The 22,513-nt window shown below is 42.2% G+C and overlaps 3 protein-coding genes across 3 annotated transcripts; 2 read left to right on the top strand and 1 right to left on the bottom strand.

Moving 5' to 3' along the window:
• The first annotated feature begins 314 nt into the window (after positions 1-314).
• Positions 315-3,626, top strand: LOC105903322 (BRCA2 and CDKN1A interacting protein). The gene is made up of 7 exons (XM_012831053.3): positions 315-531; positions 841-915; positions 1,133-1,213; positions 1,303-1,395; positions 1,588-1,775; positions 2,697-2,862; positions 3,022-3,626. The coding sequence occupies exons 1-7, from the start codon at positions 397-399 to the stop codon at positions 3,190-3,192; spliced, it is 909 nt and encodes a 302-aa protein (XP_012686507.1). The 5' UTR covers positions 315-396; the 3' UTR covers positions 3,193-3,626.
• Positions 3,463-16,633, bottom strand: dhx32a (DEAH (Asp-Glu-Ala-His) box polypeptide 32a). The gene is made up of 11 exons (XM_012831052.3): positions 15,992-16,633; positions 13,773-13,966; positions 12,302-12,677; positions 11,194-11,427; positions 10,853-10,946; positions 10,165-10,314; positions 9,263-9,454; positions 8,814-8,954; positions 4,760-4,950; positions 4,382-4,572; positions 3,463-3,966 (listed from the first exon to the last, which is right to left on the bottom strand). The coding sequence occupies exons 1-11, from the start codon at positions 16,265-16,267 to the stop codon at positions 3,771-3,773; spliced, it is 2,235 nt and encodes a 744-aa protein (XP_012686506.1). The 5' UTR covers positions 16,268-16,633; the 3' UTR covers positions 3,463-3,770.
• Positions 16,634-16,780: 147 nt separating this feature from the next.
• fank1 (fibronectin type III and ankyrin repeat domains 1) lies at positions 16,781-22,302 on the top strand. Its single transcript, XM_031561160.2, has 11 exons — positions 16,781-17,096; positions 17,891-18,068; positions 18,269-18,393; positions 18,614-18,695; positions 19,056-19,130; positions 19,257-19,322; positions 19,564-19,729; positions 20,112-20,255; positions 20,710-20,787; positions 21,853-21,897; positions 21,997-22,302. The coding sequence occupies exons 1-11, from the start codon at positions 16,934-16,936 to the stop codon at positions 22,033-22,035; spliced, it is 1,161 nt and encodes a 386-aa protein (XP_031417020.1). The 5' UTR covers positions 16,781-16,933; the 3' UTR covers positions 22,036-22,302.
• The last annotated feature ends 211 nt before the right edge of the window (positions 22,303-22,513 follow it).

Raw genomic sequence — 22,513 nt, 5'->3', positions numbered from 1 at the left:
ATGTCTTCAGAATTGAGACATCTCAAATGATAACTCATTTGTCCTCTCAATATACAAGTACAGTGTCAAATTATATTCAAATATATATTTGAAAGATATATCGGTAATTTTATCCTGATATTATATAAAATCACTCTCGTCTCATCCCCGTGTATGAATGGTGTATTCCGATTTGCAGCCATCTTCACAGTGGAGCTCTGAGGAAAGTGCCGACATGAGGGCTCTAAATAGCTGTACTCGTTATATTGGTCATGATTGTCCAACCCGAGCCAAAATGGCTGACAAAGAGCAACAGATTCGCACTGCTGCTGGCATGTAGAAGCCTTTAACCTATGACCTTTCCCCAGTTTCACGGCGTGGAGTTGTTGGTGTGCTTTGCTACAGATTGAGTGCAGCATGGCTTCATTTGCTAAAAGGCGAGCTGTTGGTATGGGAAAAAACCCGAATGAAGATGAAGACGACAGCTCAGATGAGAGATTAGACGACGATGAAGAGGTGACGAGTGAGGAGTCAGATGAAGAAATCAACGAGGTAGGGCGCGATGGCTCTCGACAGCTAAAGTTAACACCGCTAACATTCGCTAGCAAGCTAGGTAGCATTACGCATGCCACGAGTAAGTGGTAGGCTACACATAATTCATTTCAGAATGGAAGATAATCACAAGTTACCCTACTTTGCTCATTTAAACAGTAGGTTTAAGCGTTTTAGTGTAAGTCGTAGTTGCATCGGAAAGCGTGTAATTGTGCAGATAACATTTGTCAGCGAAACGAAGCTTTTAGTTTTATGCTTGCTGAGCAGTACTGAAACTTTAACTATGTTGTGAATTAATGTCAATTTCAGGAGGTTGTGGTTGATTTTGAGGCACACACCATATCAGTTAATGACTTCAACGGGATGAAGAAGCTGCTGCAGCAGGTAAGCTAACATACGTCACTCTGTTTTGACTCGTGTCTTGAAGCTGCTTGCTTTAACTTGAGAGAAGTTTTCGAAATGAACTATACCAATTTTCTCAATTTCCTGATATCAGTGTTCAAGTCTGAATAACCTCTTAGTTGTAGTATATTAACCCAGAGATGTACAGACTGTACTTGGACTTCAGAAGGATAATGACTTACATGTGCCCCCTCCCCAGTTGTTTTTGAAGGCTCACGTTAATACATCCGAGCTCACTGACCTCATGATCCAGCAGAATCATATCGGAAGCGTCATTCGGGTAAGAGCAATGAATGGAGTCATAGCACTTGCAACACATTTTTATTACATGATCATGACTGATTTGTGTTCATGTCTTGCTCCATCCAGCAAGCAGAGGTGCCTGAAGACAGTGATGAAGATGATAGTGATCCAAATGAAGTTTTTGGCTTCATCAGTATGATAAACCTGACAGAGAGAAAGGTGAGCAAAATCAGTTGTGTTCATTATGTTCAATACGATGCAAAGTGTCTAAGTGATAAAAGCGGGACTTGGTCAAGGTTTGGATAAGACTCAGATAATTACCGATTGTGCTTGCCGTATGTGTTTATATCAAGTCTGAATATGGATAAAAGACCAGAATGCAATTTCTTTGTTTTGTCCTGGGTCATGCAGGGTGTGGAGTGTGTGGAACAGATTAAGGAGCTGATTCTGGCCCATTGTGAGAAGGCCTGTCCCCCCACTGTCACTGAGCAGCTGGAGAAGTACCTGAACGACACGGCCAAACCTGTGGGGCTGCTGCTGAGCGAGCGCTTCATTAATGTGCCCCCACAGATTGCTCTGCCCCTCCATACGCAGCTCCAGTGAGTCCTTTCTCCACTCCACTGTCCATTTTCTGGTCTGTTAAAGGGTGGTTATACTGAAGTAGAACCATATTAATAGATTCCATTAAATAGATGCAATGAAATAGATGCAATGAAATTGTAACTAAGAAATTGAAGGGAGACATCAGTACACATCATCAAATGTTCTGAACATTTGAGCTCATTCCAGTTTATTGTAATGTAATGGTGTTTTTTGGAAGGGATGCAGACAGGCTACAGCTGGGCCAAGGTTATTATTAACAAAGTTATTTTAAGCAGGGAGAGTGTATTGTGTTGAGCAGGCGGCTATAATGGTATCGCCTGATCCTGTAAAGTCTTCATCCAGCCCTGTGGCCCAGATATGATTATTCCCTCCACAGATGTACAGCTGGACACCAAATCCAAATTCTGTTTGAAATTAATCTCCTGCCAAGTCATAATCAGACTATGTAGCTCAGCAAGATGGCTTGCTCAGCTGAAAATGTGAAGTATGTTAAGGGTGCTGTTTTGAAGAGTGTAATGTCTGACTTAAACACATCAATTCACTGAGACATTTTTAGAACATTCAAGTATACCTGTCTCTGCTTCCATAAAATAGTTGTCATGGTTCAATGTTTTAACGTTCAATAGCCAGCTAAAATTGCTGCTGTGCTGCTCAATTGTGTATTTCCTCTATTTGTTTGGTACTTAAGTTATCTTTGGTCATGAAGGCTTTGGTTAGCTTTCAGCCTCTCCTGCTAGACCACAAACCTCACATCAATTTTAGTTCAAACTACAAAATAGGGGAAAAACAGACCTTGTACTCAGAGACCAGAATAGATGGACAGAACATGCAATTAACAAGCTCAACAATCACAATCATTATACATCCCTGTAATGTATTTACTGACAAGTAATCTGATAATGTTGTCTTTCTAACAGAGAGGAGATTTTAGATGCACAGAGGACCAACAAGCCCAGTGGGAAATGCCATTACTTTCTGATGATCAGCAAGACCTGCAAGGAGGTTCAGAAGACCATTCCCAACCGAGGAACCCCAAAGGAGGAAATGCTGTTTGTGAATGCAGAAGAGGAATTTTTCCATGAGGTACATTAATAATGAGCAGTTCAAGACCCTGTGAGGCTGTTTATGTACCAGTGCTGAATCTGATCAGAATGTCTAAGTGGTGTCATTTTCTGACCTTACCTCATGAATTATGATGTGTATGTCACATTTGACCAAACGTCTTTTTAAATCCTTTTTCAGCAAGCGACCATGAAGTTCCAGTACTCCGTCCAGGATGAGACAGACTCGTGCCTGAGTGGGAGATGGTCCTTTGATGACGTGCCAATGAAGCCTTATCGAACCGTCATGTTAATTCCCATGGACAGAATGGGAGTTATTATGGACAAACTCAAGCAGTACCTCACTATTTGAATTGTCATATGTTGTATCACTACATTTTCATAAAAATCTCTGGACCTTCTAAAGTGTGACCCACAATTTCTCAGTGTTTTGAATGGTTTTTCTCTTCTCCCTAAAAAGTAATATTGCATCGGAGTGTGTTATGTTGTTTGTTCTAATCTGGTCATCCAATAACTAGTGGTCTTCAGTAGTTTCATATTGTCACTTTCCTGAAATATTTAATAATCACTTACACTTCCACAAACCCAGGACCTTTTAGTTAAACATTTGTCCACACTTCCATCAGTGCAATAATTTATTGACCTGTAATGTGTAAATACTAGTCCCAGAATAGCTGAAAATAGCCTCTCCCGAACACTTTCTATACACTTAGAAGTCCAAAATGTATGTACATTTATGTTCCAAAAACCGTTCAGAATTTGCATATTAAAATGCTATATATATTCCTTCCCTGAATCCATGTTTTTTCATCTGCAACATGTCCTAAATGACAACATTAAACATCTCGACACAAGGACAAATGTTCACTTATGTGCTCCATAGTTCATTTTGGCAACTGGTCTTCAATTCTGACTGCAGTATGAATAGTTTTACTGTATCACACATCTGTCATAAGACTGAGGCTCTGGGCAGTCAGTCTGTGTTGCACTGGTGATGGCCTGTGAGGTCTGTTTCTTGTTCTTGCAGTTGCCTGAGCCTTCATGATCCATGATGTGCTGCAGTATGTCCTTGCTCTCACTTGAAGGCAGATTGTAGAAGAAATACTGGGGTGCCATCTGAATAAATCTACGGAAGAACAACAAAATCAAACTCAGCCCATTTCACTGAAACCATATTTCATAGTAATTCATAATTACCCGTGTTCAGATTAGTTCATGTAAATTTAATATGGGTATGTCTCCTCCACCTCAAGCAATCCCTTAATTTGGAAAAAAAAACATCCCTTCCATGCTGTCAATTCTAATCTCCCACTGTAATGTAGGCCAGCAGGTCACATAGCCAAAATAACGCAGACTTAATTGTTACACAAAATGTGTTTCCATTTTTGTCATAGGATACAGGACATGATCTGTTTTGTTTCCATGACGAGTATTCAGTGTTTGCAGCCTCCCTGCAGAAGCACACACCTGCACACACGTGTGTTTCCTTAAGTCATAACTAAGTAGAACAGAGCTCAGTTGATCAGAGCGTGTTGACTTACACTTCGGGAGAGATTTGAGACACAGTGCGGATGCAGTTGTTCTCGGACAGCGTATACTCATGGAAGAACAGCCACTCTGGCAGACCCAGTTTGTGTGCTTTAGCTCCATAGCTGGACAATGGATGTACTTGAGCCACGTGCTTGTTGGAGAGCATAAAGTAAGTCCCTGAGCCATCTACATCTCTGGCAATCTGAAGGGATAGGAATTCAGCAATTTAGTATTCTGGTGGGCCATGCTAGAAAGTGGTGAATACAGAAAAAAAAATGTGTTGAAAATGTAATGATAATCTGGTTGACTGTATAATAAGACACTAGCACATGACGAGGCAAGCAGGTAATGATTTTTGATAGATTTGGACAGTCTTGGTGTGTGCATACCTGCATGAAGAATCCAGCCAGCAGAGCTCTCTTGACGTTGAGGGTGTTGGTTTTTGTTCCAAATGCCGGTTCAGAGATGGGCAACTCGAGCCTTCTGAGGATGTCCATCAGTTCAGATCGGATGGCACCAGCAGTCTGCAACGCTTCGTAACACAGGAAGTAGTCCTGGCACCACTTTTCAGGGCTGAAGTCTGAAAGACAGGTCCAATTAGACTAAGAGCTGCATTCACTTCCATCTAAACATACTAGGTTTCATCACAACTGAACTGGGTGTGCTGCCCTAATGCGGTGTAAAGGGTTGCTTTGCCCCCCACTTCCCTCAAGGTGGTATCCTAGTCTCACAGGGCAGGACATGACTTGGGCATGGAGGTATTAGATAGACGGAGAGAGTGACTGATTACTACTCCCATTCATTTCAGCGACCAATGCCATGCAAGTTACTTCAGCCAAGGAAATAAAAAAATAACCGCCATCTTAATCATCATTTTCTCAAAACCAAAACCTAATACTGTTTGGCCACATGTGCATGCGTGTGGGAAACAAACTTCTTGGCACTACAATAACCAATAGTAACTGGCTGAAGTGAACGCCTTAAAGCTCGACTCTCTCGATAGCAGCTTTCCCTCCAAGACCCACCATCAACGTCCACACATCCATTTACTTTTAGACAAAGATTTTCATCCTTTGAGTCACACCCTCAGGAGGAGTTTGGAGATTAAACCACTGGTGGCATCCTAACAGGCTGGATAGCAGTTATAGATTACTGGAACAGAACAATTAGAGTGAAATGCTACTCAAATCACACACACACACACAATCTGACCGTAGGGATAGCACCCTTTGCTGACACTGACTAGACCGATGCTGCCAAACTATTTTGCCATCTGAGTGTTACTGGAATATAGCCTAGAAACCCTCTGTTGACAAGAGCTTGGCTACATGTATTTATACCGGGCCTACCAGAGCGCTGTGGGGAGTGTGATAGGTGATAAAGTTACATCAGTGGAAATCCAGCTGCAATGGCTATCGGTGACATGTTGGCAAAGGTGCTGGAACTGGATATGTTTTCTCTGAAGTGGATAACGAAGGGGAAAACCTGGGTGGAAATGTATTATGATTCTTCCTGCTTGGGTTTGGAAAGTTCGATTTGTAAACTAGCTCCGCCGGGTGTGAGCTGATCCAATCATGGTACATTTTGATGGATGCTGTCGGTAGGAAAACTGTATGATCAGGGAAAGTGTATTAAAACCGGATGTCGTCACTTTAACCCGGTCTCTGGTTGGATAAAGCTTTTCAGCAGAAATGGACAAGGACCTTTGATTTATTCTGTAGGAACCATGCCGATGCCTGACTTTTAATATTGTGTGACGTTGTTGAAGTTCAAGTTCAACATTAATAGCGATTGAATTACCCTTGTGTCGTGTAATCGCTAGCGGTAAATAAACGTTAATAACTTGAATGACTGATTAAGGATATATGTTACACATCACAAACACATGTAATCGATGGGTTTTGGGGGAAATGAGGTAATTGGTTAGCTTAGATTGCAGTATCTTAGGCGAGCTAATTGACCTGGCTAGCTATAGCGGAATTAACAGTGCTAGCTTTGTGTTTGGTCATATAGCTTCGTAAAAGTTCGGTTAACAAGTCACTTGTGTGTTTAGTTGTATGACTTCGTAAAAGTCCGGTTAACAAGTCAATTGAGCATTAAGCCACCTGACTATAATGGGTCTATTCATATTAGCATGCTAACGTTAGACTTATTAGCAGCGAGGCTAGCTAGCTACTATGTGTTCCAATGGATTGTTGGTCTAAGCGTTAGCTTCAGTTAAGACCTACGTGTACCACATGAACAACTAAACGAGTCAATGTAGACATATAAAAAGTTGTGTAGATAGCTTTATTCACATAAGCCGTATAACTTCACAAAAATAATAATAATTTAAAGAAAACCGATCGTTTGCATGCCAGGCGATCAACACAACTTCTCAACTAAAAAGTAAAGGTCCTTGTCCAGTTCTGCTGAAAAGCTTTATCCAACCAGAGACCGGCTTAAAGTGACGACATCCGGTTTTAATACACTTTCCCTGATCATACAGTTTTCCTACCGACAGATGCTCCACACACCACACCACAATGAACATATACCCTAATTTCCGGACTATTGAGCGCACCTGAATATAAGCCTCACCCACTGAATTTTTCAAAAATAATTATTTTTAACATAAATAAGCCGCACATGTCTATAAGCCGCAGGTACCTACCGGTACAAATTAACTTTACACAGGCTAAAATGAATATCAAAAGTAATACAATAGTGATGCATATTATTAGTTGTGCCAGTTACGATAAGTGCACTGTTGCTTTAAGAGAGAACAGTTGCAAGAGTCAATCAGAAGCTAGAACGTTAGATTGAAGACAGAGAGATAGAAGAAAGACGCTAGTTTGAAACCAGTGAGCTAAATAACTTGAAAAGACTGGATTAGTATTGTAGTAAACTTTTATTTTCTAAAGTGTTTTGAGTTGTGTTCTGTCTACGCCGGTAGACTGTGGTTATTTTGACATTAGTTAAGTTATTGAGAGATACTGAGAAATCGCGTGGAGCTAAGCATCCATGCGGCTGCATCCATGCTAGCATCCTAGCTCCACAAAGCCACCGTAAACACAAAGCCACCGTATTCATGGATACCATGTGACGTCACTGCGTTTAAGCGCCGCCATCTTTGTGTCCGAAAGTCTAGCTGAGCGTCGGTCACAACACAGACAATAGTCGGTCACAACCCGCAGAAAGTTAAAATGCCCTGCTTATGTTGTGCTGATGGATGCGACAATAGTCGCGAAAATTACCCAAAGAAACAATTTAATTGTATACCAAAAGATTTAGATCGGCGGAATAAATGGTTGGCTGCAAATTAGAAGAGACAACTGGCAGCCAACATCTAACTTCAGATTGTGCAGTCAACACTTTGTATCTTCCTGCACCACTATCCACGGACATGTTGATTTTGTGTTCAGAGCCTGGGAATGACTGACATGTTAAGTGAAATGCAGCACGTTTATACAATCGTGGATAATTGCTGTGTCTTATCAGAGCTAAACTCTCCTGAGCAAGCTAGAGTGCTAATTGTTAGCGAGCTGTTTAGCCCTTCACTAAAGGCTTTAGCTACACCTAGCTAGCCCACATTGGCACTCTTAACCACCACTAAAATAAATCGGTTGATAATCGCTGTTTGAATTACTAAGATGTCATGTGATGACATACATATTTTTTGTCTCCAGATGCCATATCTTGGTGTCGTTCACCCATCCTGCAACTGCATATTGATGTACTTTTGAAAGCCTTCAGGCTATCTCCGGTGTATAGGGATGGATTGTGTACAAGATAAATATATATGTCGGGAAAGGACAGTTGAGGCAGACGTTTCGCAGACTTTAAGGGACAAAATAAAGTTGACGGTAATAAATATGGATCGCAGCCAATAATCAATGTTTTTTCTAAATATCGTCGTCTTTCTGCTTCATTCAGATGTGCTGTGTTCGTAGTCATGACTCTGTTCGTTGGCTAACTATGAAAGCTAACTAACTAACCACTAGAATTAGACAATACTACTTTTAAAAAGTCTACATTTTAAGAACCTATCAATAGAAAACAATACTATTATTATATTTATATTATTATTATTATTATTATATTATTACTATATATTAATATATATGACTAACTAGCTACTATTGGGTACAAATACAATGGGAATAACGGTAGAGTTGGACACAAAGATGGCGGCAGGCTTCACGGAAGTGACGTCTTTGGTACCCATGAATACAGTCACAGGTATCATAATCCATAAATTAGCCGCGTCATTGTTTAAGCCGCGAGGTTCAAAGCATTGGGAAAAAAGTAGCGGCTTATAGTCCGGAAATTACGGTAATGCTAAGGCTGGAGAGTGACTGAATAATGTTCTGACCTCTCCTTTGTTAAATATTTTCTACAATTTCTGTGTTGACTTAATGTCATTGTGTAGTAGAACTGTAAAGAAAGGCCAGTCAGACTCACAGGGCTCTCTTTGGCTCTGCTTGAAGGTGTTGTAGATGTTGATGAGAGTGAAATGGTCACCCTCTGGATGCTGGAATTTCAGGTGGCACTGCATTGCCTCAGTTGCCATGCCGACAGGTGGTTCCAAGAAGCAGCTTGGCGCTACAGAAATCAGACACAACAATTAGCATTGTGGAAGCATACCAGCGTCTAAATCATTGTTCATACTACTGTTAGGGGAAAAACTGCATTGAACCTTCTGGAAACTAGTCTGCGCATATTAGACTATGCATTTATGGCATTTAGAATCACACCTTATTTGAGATCTCCAAAAGATCTCCACTTCACAAAACAATAAGAGCAAACACTTCAGGGATGGTAGCCATGTCTTGCTAAAGAATGATATTCTCATTAACCACAGTTTACAAGACAGAGGAACTGAAGATTTTGAGCGGTTCAACAGACGGTACCTGCTAACATGGCTGCGATTGTCACCACCTCGCTCACGCAGTCAAACTCGCAGGAGGCCAGCAGTGACTTGGCCATCTGGGGGTCCAAAGGAAACTCTGACATGATGATTCCAATCTCTGATAAGTTCCCATCATTGTCCAATGCAGCCAGGTAATCCAGCTCCTCAAGAGCCTGCATTAGACTCTCAGGATCTAAAGGAAATAATACCAGGGCTAATTAAAACATTACTCAACAGAGAGCACAGTGGGATAGAAAATAGTATCATAGCTATTAAGCCCATGTCTAATGACAAAAAAACAATACTTGACATTCCCACGTAATGCTCCTACACTCTAAAAACAAGGACATGTGTGTGGATGCCCCCTCCAAGTCAACCCACTGAACTGGGTTCCACGGATGAACAAATCATCAGAACTAATGATTTTCCATGATGAAAATCTCTGAGCACTGGTCAACAAAAACAAACTACAAGGTTGTATTTCCAGTAACACTTTTAATCACTTCAGTATAATCACCACAGTGTCCTGTACTACTGGGTGAAGGCACACAGATTCCAGGCCTAACCTGATAGCCAAAGGGTGGGGGAACTTCCTGTTCTTTGTGCTGCAGGGCCTAACACAGAGCCACACTGTAATCGCTAACAAGCCTGTAGTCTTTATGTGGCCGTCACCATTGCTGGCCATAAGAGCCAAACCTTCCCACACATTCGCCACTCTGCCTCGCAACAAAGCCCCTTTGCCTGCTGCTGTCAGCTCTGCTCAGGCATGGATCACTGGATCCACTCAGTCCCAACACAGGGCCACAGCAAGGGCCATCTGTGGCCTTGAAGCATGCCAAATGTATGCCCAAATACAAACACACACACATACATTACACTTACGTTCACATAGACAGGACTTACCTGGTCTGTTAATGAAGTCACAGTGGCCCAGGCAAGCTACTTCCATTCTCTTGAGGAACAGAACGGTGGGCACAATGCTGGACTGCAGCAGCTGGGGGGCACTTACTGCGGGCAGCTTGGTTTCTTCAGGGTACAGGCAGAAGCACTTCCCTGCAGTGACAATAATACAACTGATCACTGATCACCATGGTAACATTTGTTTGGCCATGGAAATAAATCAGACCTATATGCCATTTAACAAAAAATTATTTTCCCTCCCCAAATGGATCCTCTACCCAGTTGTCTAAACCAATCATTTTGATGTGTCTGAAGTGAACTAAAAACCTGATGCTTGTAAAATCAAACAATGGAAGCCGAGGGCAAGATGCAGTACAATGAATTTTTTTTTTTTTTAGAATGCGTGACTACACAATGCTGTTTTGAAACTAAAAGTCATTATAATAAGACAGTGCAAAAGCAAATTTCAACACTTGACTTGAGGCAAAAATGAACTCCTTTCATTATACATCTGTTCAGTTTTGTTTTCTTATGTTTTCCACATTCTGAAGGAACCTTCACTAACACACAGAGTGCTATCTGGCTTTGGTAACTTCAAAGGAGAGCCTGTTTTGAGGCATCATCAAAACTGAATAGAGCAGCTCTTGACAGTTTACACTTGTAAATCCTGAACTTTTGAAGTGTGCTCTACCTCCAGGCCTGGTCAGCTGCTTGCGGATATCAGCCTGACATCTACTGATGGGTCTCATCACCTCTGCGTATGCCCGGACACGAGGGTTGTAGACCTGCGGGGGGAGCAATCACAGTCATGTCAGCTCTCAGATCAGTGGAGCCCGGTTGCAGGCACGTGGAGCATATCAGAGAGAAACACTCCTGCTTTTGTTCACACTGGCCTGGAAGGCACACAGAGTGGAAACAAACAGGGCTGATGGTACAGCACAGGGCTTTGTACCTCAAGAGATGCTCTAACGAGGTAACAAAACCAATCTGAAAGCTTTATCATGCACAAGAGTGAGAAACATCAGTACTCACATATTTCCTCTCCATCCCAGTGTCAATCACAAAGTTGAGCGAGTCCACAGCCCAGAACATGTCTTCAGCCTGACTGTGGGAGAGGAAGACTCTTCGGCTGTGTGGCTGCTCCTCGGCCGTACATGGCAAGACCCCCAGCCTGCCCGGGTGAAGGGCCACAGGTACCAGCTGCCCCAGCCCACCACTCAGCCTGGCCCCCTCCTTACACAAGATCCCATAGGCACACTCCGCCTCCTGTAATGGACCAAGTACATAGTGTTCACAGATGATCCTCACAGGCTCCACATTCAATTGAGGAAAAAAAGACCAATCCTACACCTATTCTTTAATGGGCATACAAAAGGGGTTTATGGATATATCACTGCGTTTAAATTCTGTGGATTCTGCATAATCTGGTGATGTTCTAGTCTTTGCACAGAATACAGTAAGCTCAGCCCCAGTCCTAGCGTTTGAGATCAGCAAACACCGGATACAACCTATTGAAGTTTCATTCCATTAACTCCACATTACTCAGGATCAGTTCCGGTTTAAATTCTAACGGGAGAAAAATCCAGGGCTTAAATAGGATATGCGAAGTAGGGGCTACTGCTTACAGACGAACACGAAGCAGGCAGCAGTATAAGGGTACAGAGGCAAATCAGACACAGATACAGATCAGAGTCAAAAGAGTAAAATACAGAATGTACACTATTTTCATAAACTATACTGCATTTTTTCTATGACTGACAAACACAGCAACAATTAAAGGGCTGATCTGAGCTGGCCTGGCCTCCTATGCTTGAAGAGCACGGTGCCATGAGCACAATGTCCTTATTGTCCCTCTGTTGACATTGTCACAATTAGAACCATGCACACAACATTCAGGCCCAGAGGCAGCACTGGTAACATTCAGTGCCAGACAAATCTGCTCCTCACTTCCCAGCCAAGCTGTCCATGACTACACACATCACAATCCACTGCAACCCCACACAAAGAATGTTATATTCCTCTTCAGCAGGTGATGAGCTTGCTCTTGTACAGAACAAGGGAAAACTGACATCATGTTCCATTATTCAATGCTGAAAATATCATTAAACATGCACAAGCAAGCACACAGACGCATGCACACCTGAGCTGAGGCCAGGAACACAGCGATGTCTCCCTCCTCCCTGGTGCGGTGGATCTCCAGCACCAGTCTGAGGGCTGGGTAGAAGTAATCCTTGTGGCTGCCGCTGCTGTGCACCACCTCAGCAGTGTTCAGGCTCTCCAGCCTCAGCAGGGGCACGGCAGTTCCGTAGTGGCCCAGCAGGTGGTCGGCAGCCGGGGGAGCGGACAGCACCACCACGCGCAGCTCTGGCCTCTGGGCCAGAATCTCCTTGAGGAGGCCCAGGAGGAGGTCAGTACTGACGGTGCGCTCATGAGCCTGGTCTAGAATGATGGCCCCATAGTGCTCCAGCATAGGGTCTGACATCATCTCTCGCAGTAGCACATCATCTGTGCAGTATCTGGAGATTACAGTGATCACAGTGAGATACAAAATGTATGTCGGTGCAATTTAGAATTTTACCACAGAACAGTTTACTTCTAAATGATGTGGAATTAGGTGAAATATTTGGGGCTTCATGGTAAATGATACTTACTCAAAGAGAAAGCAATAGCTACCGTTGAAGTACAATTACACATTCATGGGTTCCATTTAAAAGCACTGCAAATCCTAGAAATGTCTCTGCACTTCACCGAATGCTACTTTGAACGACGACAGTAATTGCACAATGGCATCAGTTTATTAATAATGAACTATAAATGAAAGTAAACACATTGTAATTGACACTGTAAACATTACGATTGTTTATGTCAAACATAATTTCCTGATGATATAGCCCATTAGCTCATACAGGAAGAAGACTCCTTGGGGTTCCAGCAGAACAAAGCAATTAATTTGGTGTTGAATATGAATGAGCAATCTAACTGGGTAAAACTTGGGTACAAGCTATTTAAATGCATGAAGTTTCTTCACATCAACTAGAGTATTATTCTTACTTTCCTGGAGCTACTCAGTGTGATCAGTGCCTCCTCAGTCAGTACATGTCTTCCCTGAAGCATAAGGAATTCTCAGTTAACTTTTCCAGCTGAGTGCTTTTCTTTGGTCTTTTGACAATTATAAGCCTCAGACATGAAAGGAGCCCTCTCAGCCCCAGTCTTCATAGGGTGTTTAAGGCAGCGCAAAGTCAGAGGTTATGAGCTCTCTACTGGGCACTCACATGACTTTTAACTGTATGCTGATAAACAGGTGGTCCGATGTCCAAACCAGACACTCATGTCTAAACCACACACACCACCTGATTTGCTCGATGTTGTTGTTGACAAAGTGTGGACAAGAGAATTCACGGATGAATTAGTATACCGTAATAAAATATGTGACGACTCTGACAAAATCTGGATCTATGGGGGGTTTTTAGTCTAGTTTGGTCTAGTCTAGAAAGAGCTGCGTGTGTCCATTTTGTGTTTATGAATGAGCGAAACAGAGAGTGCCTTCTCAACCAGAAGCATATGTAGGCTGTGTCCCCATGTGTTTCCTGTGAGCATGTTCTCTCCCTCACCTGAGCACGGTGTCACTAGAGCAGCAGGTCTCCAGAGGGATGCTGTAGCCCACCTCGTGGCCAATGTTCACATCCATCTCATCGGCCACACGCAGGGCGAGCTCCACGGCCTGCTGCCGGTGGATCTGGGTACACACCACCATGCCATGCTGGAACTGTGCTGACAGGCAGAACTCCGCACACCACTGTGGGATCTGAAAACACAACATTTCTACATTAGCACTCCAAGGAACAACATCTGGCAATGGCATCCCTTCATACAAGCCAATTGCAGTCCAGACGGTTCTCATTTGTGGTTCCTTGATGGTGGAATGAGCTACCAAATGCTATGAGAGCAGGGGTGTCCCTCTCCATCTTCAAGAAACTCTTGAAGACTCATCTTCTCAGAGATCACCTTATTTCCCATCGCCTCTAACACGCCTAAAACTCTAACATTTTCCTGTGCACTTTTTCTGTCTGCACCATGTCAGACTGACCAGAACTAGTACTTTGCATTTACTCTTGAAAGGTCTCCTAACTGCCCGTAGCTTGATTGTTGTTCCTCAATTGTAAGTGGCTTTGGATGAAAGCATCTGCCATCTGAATAAAAGTGCATGTAAATGAAGCCCTATGCTTGTGAGAGTGCAGGTTATGCCCTTCACTTCCCATTTAGCCCATAATATCTCACACTCTTTCAATCAATCATAGTAAACACAACCGCAACTCAGTGTAGGTAATCACACAGGAAGGATTAGAGAAGATAAGATAGATACGATTAGCAGTCGTTACACACTGGGGTATTATTCCCCTTGGTCAATAGTTGACTAGCAGTGTTGTGTGGGTACATCATTAGGGGTAATGTGTAATGATCACATTTTGGTTTTTGGCACAAATCATGTTTAAAGTTTATTTTGTGACATACATTATAAAGATAAAATAATATGCCAAGTTTCGGATTGTGAACTGGGCTGAGCTGATATTAAGGTTTACCAATGTACCACTTCTGCCAACAGCAACACTGACCTGAATTCTGAACGTGCACAGATACAGACTTGGGGTGACCAACCCCCTTGCCTAACTGAGGGAGGCAGATCACAGTGTATTAGACTCCTAATGGAAATTGCTTGGGCAGCAAAGTGACAGCTCCAATGGATGAGGACTTAGCAGCGGGAGGCCCCCCCCTTTGGACCCCTCTTACTCAGGCCAACAGCTGGACCTATTGTGTGTGCGCCGGCTGCATTAGACCTGCTCTGAAAGCACAGACACATGCACGCACACACAGGGCAGCGACTGCATCTGCTGCGCCCAGCCAAGCCTATTGACTGAGGTTATCTAGGACAAAACTAGGCTGGGGGATGGAAGCCTTCTGTCAGACTGTCTGCCTCATGGCTGTTGTTTGTGTGTCCAGGACAGAGATTTTACTCTTAAAATGGAATGCCATCTGAAAATAAAGGTGAAGAGAGATTTCCTCTTCAATATTCACACACTGATCAAGTTGAGGCACCCTATTCACCATCTATGGATACAAATATTTAGGTGTTGACAAAAAACAAAATTCCAAAACTCCTAGTACCATCAAATGTCAATGCACATACATCCTACGCTGTGCAAACATTCAAAACAGTCAGTCATTCAGAACACCAATAAATACATCTTCAAGTGAAGTTACATGTGTGTAAAGGGATTTGAAAGTGAATGCCACCACACTCAGACAGGGTTGATGGGATTAAACGGTGAGGATAAATACAGGCACTAGCTAACACAGGCCGTCAATATTATTAGTGTTTTTGTCCCTTTCCAAAGCTACTGACTTTCTCTACGATAAACCAGGTCAACTCCTCAAAGGTCTGCAGGGTCATTCTGCTCGCGGTAATGTAATATGAAGGCCCCTCTGGCTATATTTAGGGCAAGCCAAAAAAAGTCTGAGTCCATCACTTTGTTTGAGAAGCAACTTGAGCAACAAGCCGTTGTCAATTCTTACAGTCTCAGCGATATGATAAATATGGTCTTTAACATTAGCCTTAAGGCTTTAAACAAAAGCAAATAACCCCGTTATTGGAGAATGATGATAAATATTTCACATCCCCGGCCACAAGATAGCCTTTGTGCTTGTGCCTCTGCCTGCAGCAAATACACACTCACATTCCTGCACACAGCAAAGTCCTACTTCGGCAAAAATCGTCCAGTTACGTATTAAAAGGTAAAATAATATAATGCTGCAATAAAAGAGATCCTCTCACCTGAGAACTCTTCCCGGTTTTTGTTGTGCCTGAAATTATTACAAGTTGGTTGTTCACCAAGAGGTCCAGGAATTCGCATCGCACTTTCCATACAGACAGGGACTTTCTCTCTGTCAAAAGTTTGTAATAACGCGAAGAATATGGCAGACCATCAAACTGATTCAGCTCGAGATCATCCCCAAAACCAAAAGCTTCTTCGGAACCATCAACAACATGAGGAATAACACAAAGATCAGTGCCTGTGTGGTCATCCTCCGAAACACAGGACTCCGCCATAATGATTGTCTACAGCAAGCCACAGGTCCCTTTGCCAATCAGAGGAACCCGACCACAGCATGGAAACAAATTATACCTTGCAGTCAGGTTAAGTCAAAAAATGAGTTCCAAAGAGATAAAAGAACTTCAATAGATATCTGATGACGCGTCTTACAAAACCACACCTGACTTAATCAACTGCCTGATAATACAACGCCAACTGAAAGCGGCAAATCCAAGAGCGGCAAAACACTTCACTCGAGCACTTTAAATAGACTTCAACAGTGGTAATAGCCGTTTTTAAAGAATATTTCCCCAAAATGCCATTTACTTCCGTATATACAATTTTGACCCCGTCAGATTGTTACACTCCATTGCTACGAACACGTGAACTGAACTCGACGCTCTCACGAATGCGTTTATTGAGAGCCTCAATCTGATCATGTGGTCACTAATCCCATTATACAAAAGGGTGCCCTCGAAGTGTTCATATACAGAGACCCGTTGGAGAAAATGTTTCCATTAAATGATTGGAATAGACGTAAACGTAAAGTAGTAGAGACACGTCAAATGCATGCATTTTATACAGCGCATGCATGCACGCAAACATAGACACATACACACACAAGAGAAAGTTTGTAGCGTACGTCATAGACATTGTATACTATGTCTATGGCGTAGTATACTATGTCTATGGCGTACGTATTGTGTGGGGTCCACACATGTTCCTATAGCAACTGCAATCAGCTGGTGAGCAATGATGTGCACTGGCGACCACTGGCCAAGCCAAGCCAGTGGAGAAAGGAAGCTAAAGGCTACTCTCAGAAACAGGGCTTTATGGAGAAACAAGGTAAACAGTTGACCACTTTGCTATGCTTAATATTGGCTTTGTTGGCATGCACAGTTATCTCTTTAGTCATTTTAACAGGAATAATCAGATTTAAAAAATAGGAGACATGAGATTACATGATGTTATAAACTCAATACAAACTAGCCTAATGTAACACTATTTTCTTTACTGGAACATGACGTACGAGTTTATACTAGAGTTATATCTGAGGAAAGGCATGACGCGCCTATCGAGTTAGAGGTCATTGATTGAATGGGCTGGTTGGTATCATATAACAAATTACATAACGTTACCCCTGAACAATAGCCGTGTAATCATTGAACCTCTTAGCTTTCAAGTGATTTTTCTAACTCTCAAATGATTTATGAAGAGAAAATGAATTTCATTTAATGCGAAAGAACAAAAATTCATTATTTTTCAGTAATTCAGAGCAAGTGTGCATGCTTATTTCCAAACGTGTGCAAGTTTTGCACTGCTGTGTTGTGACCTGATATTTGTTGGCCAACTTTGAAACAAAACAGGGCCTTCCAGTAGGCTACATAGTCCACCTTGAGATTTCTTTGTATTTTAAAGTGTGCTATACAAATAAAATCCATTATTATTATTATGTTTACATATTTCTGTCAAAATGCTAATATACTTGGATTATATAATAAGAGAACAAATAAGACTGAATACATAATAAAAACCCACCAGCCGGTTTTGCAGATCAAAGGGAAAAGTCACTTGTAATGTGAAAATATCCTTATATAGTTGAACATTATTTTTTTGTAGACAATATTACTGTCATCTAGACAGGTGTAGACCCTCTTGCCCTGTTTCACTGGTCATCAGTGATGTCAGTCATCATAGTATTGAACTGACCTGGGGGAAGGAGGAGAGGGAGGAGCGTGTGGGATCGCCTGAGGAATGGACATGCTTCACCCTGGAGGAGGAGAAACCCAGAGGGCACAGCTATGTTGCAGTCTATGTGTAAGTGCACCTATTGTTGCATATCCTCAGGATTCATTGCTGAAAAATGAGTCATGTTGACACATAAGGATGGATCTTGGTGTGAGCTGTAGGACACTTTCACATACTGATATTAATGTCTCAATTTCAAAGACTTGTTGTAAGACAACCGCTGTTATTTGTCAGTACTACATTGTTCATGAGTCTGTGTGTGGTCCCAGTGGCTATGGCACACAGCACACAGCCGAAGGTCTGCAAGCCAGCACTCTGTACCGCTTCAGACTGAAGGCAGCCTGTCCTTCAGGGGAGACCATCTGTGGTCCAGTCCTGTCTGCGTCTACAGCACGTGAGTGCAGACATCAATCACACACAGCACATCACTGAACCCAGCCTTTTCTTCTTTTGGAAGTTAAGTTACGGAAAATGTCCTGTCACTCATTTACAATTGTCGCATTCATATATACATTTCATATATGCATATACACAGGACACAGTCATATATAAGCATATAAATATATACCATCTGATGAAAGGGTGTAATTAGGGCTGGGGTTGTATTTGTTCAGGTGAGCCAGTGAATGGCAGGAACCTGCACCAGGCCGTACTAATGAACGACGAAGAGGAGTTGAGCAGGGTGCTGCAGTCTAGGTGAGCACCTGAAACTGATTATACCTGCTATGCTAAAAAATCAAAAACTTCGATAGGCAAAAAAACTGTGTAAAAATATGCTTACCACTTTATCCACATGATTCTTCCATCCAGAGCAAGATGAAAATGGAAAATGCAAACAAAAAAATTGTGTATGGTTGCCAAGATACAGGTGGTGGGTCAACTTACCCACTGGCTCATGTTTCCCCATTCTCCCCTACTGTTAAATCCTTCAAATACGGACAAGCATTCAGAACATCTCAGAAAACAATTAAAAGACATTACACATTAACGTTTGTATAAAATGTGAAAAATATGACTATGCTGTTTGAGTTCTGGTTGATATTTGTTTTGTTGAAGGATGGTAAATGTGAATGTCCCTGACAGACTGGGCTTCACCCCAGTCATGGTGGCAGCCATGAGAGGATCCTTAAGGTACCACCCCTTTTGTATTCCATCCGCTGGTTCTTCTCCTCTCTGAAAAATCACTCTATAAAAACTCTTCTTCAGTGTTGAATTGAAAGAGTGTTTAAATAATCTCCTCTTGTGACTTCTCCAAAGCTTGGTCCACATTCTGCTGCAGCATGGCGCTGATGTCAACATGACCAATGGCAGTGGGAAGAACAGGTGGGCTCATATTTGTGCTTCATCTTCCAAAAGCCTACTGCTCACTGCATGTTTTGCTTTCTGTGCAAATGTCATGCAGGTGGATCCAAAAAGACTTGCCCTTTATTGATGGTCCATGTCAAATACTTTTGTTGCGTTGTTTTATGATGTGTCACATTCTAAATCTAGTGGTGTGTGACTAATTGAGTGTGTGTGTGTTTGTCTGTGTGTGTGTGTGTGTGCGCGCGTGCATGGGCTGCAGTCTGATGCTAGCATGTTTCTGTGGGCACCTGGAGGTTGTGCGGTACCTGCGTAACTGTGGCGTGCCGTGGAGTTGCATGGACAGGGTTGGCTGCACAGCACTGCACTGGGCCACAGATGGCGGCCATCTGCCTGTTTTACAGCACCTCTTACAGGATGGCTGCAAGGTCAGGGGCTTCCTAGGGTCACATCCAGGGCAGAACCTTTTAGATATGATGTATTCTCTTAGTAACCAGTTCAGTCACTCAAACTCAAGTAAAACTCACTGTTCTGCCTTTATGTTGTAGCAATACTATAAGATTTGTAGACACAGGTCTGCAGTGCTAAAGGAGACCCACAATTTGCTGGCCTGTTGAGTGCCTTGTGATCTGTGCATGATTAACGTGTACATGCAAAGCCCTAAATTAGCTGCAGTAATATTACAGAACATAGAGTGCATACCATATGTGGCTGATCTTGGTACCGTCATTAACTTAACGTAGGTTTTATTGCATGTTGGTCCTCTGGCATTGTAACTTGCTGTGTGCTATGTTTTCTCCTGGTCCCCAGGTGGATGTGAGGGACAGGGTGTCCAACTGGACCCCCTTAATGAGGGTGTCTGCTGTTAGTGGGGATGCTGAGATGGCTGCCCTCCTTATAAGAGCTGGAGCTGACGTCAATGTCAAAGACCGGGATGGCAAGACACCACTAATGGTATGGGCTGCAGATATAAAGCCACGCATAGTAAAGTTTAGAAGGTTCCATGGAATGGATACCCTTCATTTTTTAGGTATTTCTTAAAGGAGACTATTGAGTAGATTTGTGCATAGATTCAGGGGAAATTAGACTCATATCAACAGCTTAAGGAGTCGTTAAGGGCAGAGTCTTTAGGGCCCCTTAATACACATTATGGGGTGTTGGATGGCTTCAGTCTAAGTTATATGTGCCCTTGAGGGTTCATTGTTACAGGGTTATGACCCCTCCATCTCCAGAAAATCCAGTGTGATGGTACCTTCAGTTCTTAAACCACAGAAGTAACTGGAGCATTTTGCTTGGCTCACATTGATGAGCAACTGAGATTGTATTCAGGGTGATTTCAGGAGAAGGCTACTGCATTACTTTGACATGCTGGGTAATTGTAGGACTTGTCTTCCTTCTCCTCATAAAGGTAGCAGTGCTAAACAACCATGAGGAGTTGGTCAAGCTCTTACTGGAGAATGGAGCTGATAAACATGCCAAAAATGGGGTAATGTCTGCTTTTGTACAGTTAATGTGGTAATGCATGTAAGACACAGAGAGCCCTAGTTTGATGGTGAAAAGAGCTGGCGCAAACGGCCTATTCTGCCCAGGCAAGTTATCTAACCTCTAGCAATAGTGACACATTCTTCTCTGACAGGGAACATTTGAATACGCCAATCACAAACCATCACTGCCCAAGTCTGATTTATCTATCTGGTAAAAAATATCATGTTCCCTTTATTGGAAGAGTGGTGCATCATGCCTACATATTTCTGTATTAGCAAGGAAGCAGGAGCAGAGCTGTGTTATTGGGTTATTGGTCCAGGTGTTCAATTTTATCAATATAAACATAGCTCACAATCTCCCATATCTTATGCACTCCCCAGTCATGTAAGCCTCGGCTACTGGTCACTGCTGCTCTTGTGTTTTGCTGATCAATTCTAGACCTAAATACATTCTCAACAATGGACATGATGGACTTGGACAATGGACTTCATCCCAACAAAAAAGAACTGGAATGGAACTGAGCAAAACACTTTTTTTTTACAAGCTCAAAATGACACACTCTGATTAACATTATAAATTTGAGTTCCAAGCGAAAAGCATTTTAAAACCGATTTGACAAGCTACAATTATATGTCAACAAATGTCATTGAAAAGAAGCACGATAGTTTATTCCTTGTTCAAGCACTCCTGGCTAACCCTGTCCAGAACCCGCTGTGATGTAACTGTCATCGTCTCACATTGTTATCTTGTCTGAGATTCATCATTCAGTTAAAGGAATTGCTCGACAATGCTACTTGTCAGCTTTAACCAAACCTTTCACTAATTGGCCTGGCTCTGCCCAATTAACGTCTTTACCACTCACTCTGCAGAATGTCCATTTTTGTGCAACGGTGCGCATACACTGCTGTTACCGCCAGCTGTTTTCACCGTCAAACTAGAGCCCTGAAGCTTAGAGTGTAACACTAATCCTCCATATCTGTCTTTAGATTTGGTTAACTTGATCATGGAAGTTTGAAGCAAAGGGTAATTGATTCATGAATATTTTCTGAACTACTTTTTTGTCTAGTTTGGATTAGGTGCCATAGAAATGGCAAAGTCTTTTGAGCGAAAGGTAAATGTACATCACTGTATGTTCACCTCTTTGGTCTAAATTCTATTAAGATGCTGTGAAGTTCAGAAAATGCAGTTGGCCATGTTCTATGCATTTCAGAACATCCTCCGGCTGCTCACAGGAACGAAGACTGATTAGAGGATTTTTTTTAACATGGAAGAATCCTGACATATCAATGAGACCCTTCATCACGAAGCAAATGATGGCAGTTTCATAGTCAGTTTTACTAATATGCTGAAATCTGATCGTTTAAAATCTGTGCATCAACATTGACAACTATGTATGGTACGTTTTTACATGTTCATTTATCAAAGGTTTATTGTACAAAAAAAGACCTTGATAATGTGTTCACCTGTAACACAGTCGACGAGGAAATAAATCAGAGCACATAGAAATACAGCAAGAGAGATGAGTACTGGTTAAAGTGTTGATACAAAATTACAATAAATGAGTACAAAAAAGTGAGCAAAGCAAAGTTAAACTAATGCAGTACAATGAAACAGAAGTGGCCTTGGCTTCTAGTCAATGTAGCAGTGATACATTTGTTTGCAGTCAAGTATTGCAAATTAGATGCGAAAGAAAGAGCAGACTGAACAAAACCTATTTAAGTCTTTTT

The sequence above is a fragment of the Clupea harengus genome, chromosome 23 (genome assembly GCF_900700415.2).
Source record: "Clupea harengus chromosome 23, Ch_v2.0.2, whole genome shotgun sequence".
NCBI lineage: Eukaryota > Metazoa > Chordata > Actinopteri > Clupeiformes > Clupeidae > Clupea > Clupea harengus.
The sequence above is the reverse complement of the archived record's forward strand: the minus strand, read 5'-3'. Positions and strand labels throughout refer to the sequence as shown.